General features: G+C 49.0%; 1 protein-coding gene across 1 annotated transcript in view; it reads right to left on the bottom strand.

Moving 5' to 3' along the window:
• Positions 1 to 1394: 1394 nt before the first annotated feature.
• NCKAP1L (NCK associated protein 1 like) overlaps positions 1395 to 6000 on the bottom strand; it is a 39541-nt gene continuing 34935 nt past the window's right edge. Inside the window, exons 30-31 of the mRNA XM_077753531.1 lie at positions 5640 to 5729; positions 1395 to 1677 (exon numbers count right to left, since the gene is read on the bottom strand). Of these exons, the coding sequence (XP_077609657.1) occupies positions 1546 to 1677; positions 5640 to 5729 (222 nt within the window). The 3' untranslated portion in view covers positions 1395 to 1545. The remainder of the gene's footprint in view (positions 1678 to 5639; positions 5730 to 6000) is intronic.

Here is a 6000-nt window from a genome sequence, read left to right as displayed (position 1 = left end):
TTCTCTTCCTCATCAGCTTTGCTCTCGGTCTCAATCGGCTTGACCCTCAATCACTCCTTTAGAACATAATGTCCCTTCCACAGCGAGGAAGGACAACCAGCTGATGCCTGAAGCTGGAGCCTCTGTTGTTTCTATCCTGAAGAGCAATTGCTGCTAAGAAAACCTTGTGTAGCCATGATGAGTGCCAAGTTTAAGAAGTTTTGACTAAGCCTGGGTATTGAGAAATAAAGATCAAACCTGCATACAAAAATCCCCAAACAGCTATCAAACAGCTTTAATGAACCTCAGGGGGTTTTGTTGAAACCCACAATTGCTTCTGCTTTATCATGGAAATATGGACATGACCCTAATTAGTCAACTAATTATATTTGCCCATTTCCACCACTCTCAACCTGTGACCTGAAGTCCGTTACTCCAGTCCTCCCTGGCTGTGGCTCACAGAAGTGGTGGATGGGGCCACTGTTTCCTGCCCTGGAGTTAACTAAATCTAGTTTAGTGCTATCTTGAACGCCCCAGGCTTTGTGACACTTGAAATTCTAATTAGTGCAGAAAAGGGCTAAGTTGAAACAGCTTGTACTCCCTCAAGTATACCCGCTCTCAGGGCCCTATAATGTAATGAGGTCTATGAAATTTAAGATCTCGAAGAGAAATCCCTGCCCGGAGCAACAGCTGTACCCAGGATGACAAGAGGATTGGGGTTAAGTTAGGGGCTCCTGATAGGAGGGAGAGTACCCGCAAATGATCCGGTAGGGAGACCCACATGGCTCTGATCCAATCCGTTGTCGTGTCATGACCTTGAATTAGCGAGATTGACCCTCGGCTCTGGGTTGTGGGGATGTCAAAGAAAAAGCAGGAGGGGTTATGACTAAACAGATGGAAGACCTTACCCGGTCCCCACAAGGTGCAGTAGAGCAGGTGAGGGCGGCTGGGGCCAGGGAGAATCTCTCAAGAGCACTCCCTCTTGTAAGGAGTAGAGATGGAGGCAGAGGAGGAGACCCAGGGCCCCTGAAAGAGCCCCCACAAAGGAAAAAGGAAGTTCCCTGGCTACCACTTTGCAGTAGGAGCAGGCTGAATGTTTGCTGAACACATTTGGAAAAGGAAGAGAGGAGATAATCATCCTAATGAATGTGCAGGAGACAATAGAAGCTCCAGTGGGAGAATTATAAGCTCATTATGGTTTAATACGATGATTGATCATCTCTGCCCGCCAGCATTATCCTAGAATAGTGATGAAGGTCGAGAGACCCACGCCAGTCAGAGTGCAAGCACCAGCCACCACACGAGAGAAAACATATTGGTATGTTACCAATTTTTTAATGTAAAAATTCACACATCTGGCCCCAATTCCCTAATTTTTCCCATAAACTGTCCTCCCTCTCCCGCCCCCACCCCCTGCCGTCCTGCCCCATTTCTCTTTGATTTCTCAGCCTGGGAATTGTTTTGTTTTTGTGCCTCCATAGACCTGTTTGTCAGCTCTGGCCCCTGACCCCATCCCTTGAGAAAATGCCTACAGCTTCATGGGCTTCGGTAGGTCCGAAGGGCCCTTCAGTGGGTACTAGTTGGCACTCGGTTCAGGTGGAAGGCCCTGGATACCTCCCGATAGGCATTTCGAAGCAGGACGTAAGGAAAACAGGACTCCAGCATGTCCAGGGTCAGGAAGGAGGACTCCTCCACCACCTGGAAGAGAACGGGCCAAGAGATGAGAACCCCAGGGAGGGCTTGCCTCTGTGACACCCTGTTCCTTCATTCAGTTTCCGGGGCCCTCTGAGGCCCTTAGAGTCACAAGTGAGCAAGTTTCCAAATCACACTCCCCTCCTTCTTTCCTCACTTGGTTTAGCTTTAGGAAAGCAATGTGGCCTCTTCAGCTTCACTAGAATAGCCCCGGTGTCCCTTATCAGGGTTATAGGAAAGGCTCAGAAGCAAGAGGCAGGAAAGAATTCCTTCTCTGGTGGCAGAAAAACTCCCATTTTCCCCATTCTGGATGCCAGATCACTTGCGGGTGGGCAGTCCAGAAGCAGGTAAGGTTGGATAAAAGGGCTAATGACAGAGCTTTACAGAGAAGGCAACAATCACCACTGCAGGCCAAGAAAGAAGGGCCTGGAATCCACATGGGTCCTCTTGTGCCGGGTCTCAATCTCCTCCCTCCCTCAGTACAGTGCTTGGGGAGCAGTAAGGATGCTGCATAAAGGAGCAGGCATGATTAATTAGTTTAATTAGAAGCCTGTGTGCTATGGTGATCCCAGCAGCCCCCACAGCCAAGCAGAAAGATAGATCAAGATGCCTGGATAAGACTGAGGGTAGTGATGGAGGGTGAGGGGGAAGGGGGACATACTGGCGAAGAGCCCCGCGGCCTAGTACTGGTGTGGAGGCTCCCCATCCCTGAAGAAGGAACAGGGTGTATTTCCTTCAGTGCTCGCCTCATCCATGAAGTTGTGGGACTAGAAAACACGAGCCGGAGAGAAGTGTCCCATATCCTCCGGCAATTTACACAGATGGGCCCTCCCCAATATGTCTGGTGTTTCACATCCTCAAATTCATTCTGGAAAGAGAATACGCCCTGCCTACTCTAATGTGTTTCTTTCTCTGAAGTCCTTTCAAGTTTTAAAATTTATAAGATTCTGCTGTTCTCAAATACATGCACACACAGCAGCCTCAGAGGAACAGACACCGCAGGCTGAAGGGAAGGAAAGGTGCCAGTAAAACAGTAGCTCTGATCTTGGGTTGGAGAACAGAAGGAATTTCTTGCTAGACAAGACTTTCAAACCTGTCTAGGGGCCAGGAGAGAGACAAGGTCTCTTTTCCAGGATATGACTGTCAGGTACAGGGAAATGAGTGATGGCTTCAAGAAGAATCCACTGGCCCAAGACTTCGTATTCTTTGCTCCATTACGCACAGAAGATAACAGGGCTCCCACGTGGAGGAAATTCACGGCAGTGGAAACAGCCCTAGAGTGAAGGCCCAGAAACGTGGGTTCTCATGGCCTATATTTTGGGGAAGACCTTTTGCATGTCATCTTTCCCTCCCTTTCCTCAGTTTCCTCACCTATAAATTGTAAGGACTAGACTAATTGCCAGATCTTGTCTGATTCTGACGTCTAGAATTCCATGATTCTCTGAGAGTCGTCTCTTCCCTGGCTAAACCCATGCCAGGAACAGGCTGGCAGTAACAGGGGTGGGCACTGCCCAGGCTTGACAGCCAAGACAGAAAGACCCCCCAGGGAGAGAAGTGCCTGGCCAGGACTCCGGGCTACATGAGTAGCCTCTTAACTCAGAATACAGTTCCTTCCCCTGTATTCTGTGTGGAAATATTTGCATTTAAATTGCTTTGCAGCAGCTAGTCCCTAGGTCTCTCCCTCCAACAAAAAGCGCCTGCTCCTAGCTCTGTCCCAGCTACTCTGCAGCCTTGCTGTGATGCCACAAGGGGCGGACACCCTCCCACACCAGGCGGTGGGGAGAGCAGGGGACTAGCAAAGCAGGAGGCAGGGCTGAGTGGCAATACAGAATCACCTCCAACCTTATGGAGGTGAAAACTGCCCAAGCAAATGAAGAGGCATTCCTATATCATTCAGAAACTAAAATGAACAGAGGTGCCTGGGTGGCTCAGTCGGTTAAGTGTCCGACTTTGGCTCAGGTCATGATCTCACAGTTTGTGGGTTCGAGCCCTGCATCTGGCTCTGTGCTGACAGCTAGCTCGGAGCCTGGAGCCTGCTTCAAATTCTGTATCTCCCTCTCTCTCTGACCCTCCCCTGCTCCCTCTCTCTCAGAAATAAATAAAACATTAAAAAAAATTTTTTTAATGAGCAGCAGAGAGAGAGAGAACTAACATTGGCTGAGCTTCTATTATGAACTAGGCACTTTCACATATATTTCCTTATGAATCCTAACATGCTATCACAAGGATTATTGCCCACTTTTACGGATAAAGAATCAGAGTCTCAGAAAGGTTAATTAACTTGCCCAAGGTCATGCTGCTCCAAAGACTGCGTTCCATCTAGCACACTACTGGCATTTGCCCTCATCTGCCTCCTCTGCCCTCTCACTCCTCACCACACCCCCCTCCCACACACACACTCTCATGTCCATTCTCTTCTCATCTCCATCATAATCCTTAGCTCAATCTAGGCCTTTTTCTAGCTGAGACACAGATCCTACACAATGCCTGTGTATTTACATCAGACCCAAAGGGAATCCCAGGCATGCCTGCCCCTAACATCTGTGGGCCTTGCCAAGAGTACTACAGACCATGTGATTAACTAAATCAAACTATTATGGTCTATTGTTCAACTTTCACAATCTACCTTTATGATTTTGTGGAAGGTCGCGTTTGAATTAAGAAGTCTTAGACTCAAAAAATGTTCTAAAAATTAATAAATAAAAATAAAGGGGTGACTGGGTGGCTCCAACTTCAGCTCAGGTCATGATCTCACGGTTCGTGGGTTTGAGCCCCGCATGGGGCTCTGTGCTGACAGCTCAGAGCCTGGAGCCTGCTTTAGATTCTGTGCCTCCCTCTCTTTCTGCCCCTTCCCCACTCATGCTCATTCATGCTCTCTCTCTCTCTCTCAAAAATGAATAAGCATTAACAAAGATGTTTTAAATAATAAAAAGAATTCTTAGACTCCTCAGAGATCTGCACCAGAAGAGGGTAGAGGGAACGAGCCCAGTCTGAGGAATTTTGTAGACACATGTGGAAACCCTTTCTGCACATCTAAACTCCAGCCATAGATCCACTGGCACTAGATATACGTCCTTCAGCAGCAGAGTCCGCCTCAGTAGGATTACTTGGGGAAGAAACTCTGCACAAGCCCTCCAAGTAGGCTGGAGCTGCTTAACAGAGAATTCTGGGGTCCCGGAAATCTCCAGTGTGGACTCCAAGGTGGAGCACAGGCTCCAGATGGGCCTAGCCTCTCCCTGTAAGCCAGAGGAGGGCCTCTGACACACAGGGGCCAGGGCAGACGCCCCTCCTCCTGACCATATCTAAGTGCAGTACTAACCTGGAGAATCAGACGGTAAGAGCAAAAGAGTGAGTAAGCGTGTTGAAGAGGAAAACAGGGTCATGATTTTTTTTAAGTTAACTGAGTCAGAGTTCCCAGAAGTTTCTGCCAAAGTAACAAAAAGCCCACAGCCTGGGAAGGAAGAGATAGCAGGAGGCGCCTGATTCATGACCCACCTGCCTCTCGGTCTTAGAGCTTTTCAGCGGAAAATTCTCTCCTCCTCTGAGCTCCCATCTCCCCGCCCCTAGTTCAGCTCTGTATTATCCAGCACCTTCCTCATAGCCCTTCTTAAGGACAAGCATACAGCGGTAAGAGGTGGTCAAGTAAAATCAAACATGAACTGGACAGGCAGTGATGGATGAGGGACACGGCTCCCCCATCAGATCAGCCTTGAGAACACTGCAGGCAGACGGGCCCAGCCGGCCAGGGACAAGGTAGGTTCTGTCCTGCAGAGAAGTCACTGAAGGCTCTACCTTGGGATTACAGGACAAGTGTGGAATGGTAACCAGAGTGGGAGTCCTAACGGTCAGGCCGAATTCAGTTTTGAGGTCACGCTTTTGAGTGACAGCAAGGCAAAGACACAAAAACCCTCTAGAAGAGTCTCCCTTTGCTCTGTCTGTCCCCAGACTAATGTAAATGAGATACATACCAAGCGCATGAGCAGAGAAATGGATTCCCGATTTCTGGTTTTGAGCTTGTCAGTCTCCTGGCCCAGCTGCAGGAGGCTGACAGAAGCCACCTGTAGGGGAAGAATTTGTAAGAAAGCAGATTTTTATGGAGGTCAGAGTAGGACAGCCTCAGGCTACAGGAAGTTAAGCAAAGATCAAGGAGGAGAGTTGAGAAGTGCTGGGATGCTCCTGGAGACGCTGGGTGGGATAGTAGAGAATCCCTGAGGCTCCAGAGAGGCACCTTGCCAGTAAACCAGGCAGCGCAGACCACAGGAGGTTGCAAGGGGGGTGGACAAAAGCTAGAACAAAGGCAGGTAATACTGTATGCTGGAGATTAATCCC

Source organism: Crocuta crocuta, unplaced genomic scaffold (assembly GCF_008692635.1).
Source record: "Crocuta crocuta isolate KB4526 unplaced genomic scaffold, BGI_CrCroc_1.0 scaffold30, whole genome shotgun sequence".
Classification (NCBI taxonomy): domain Eukaryota; kingdom Metazoa; phylum Chordata; class Mammalia; order Carnivora; family Hyaenidae; genus Crocuta; species Crocuta crocuta.
Note: the sequence above shows the minus strand (reverse complement) of the source record. Positions and strands in the feature narration are given on the sequence as shown.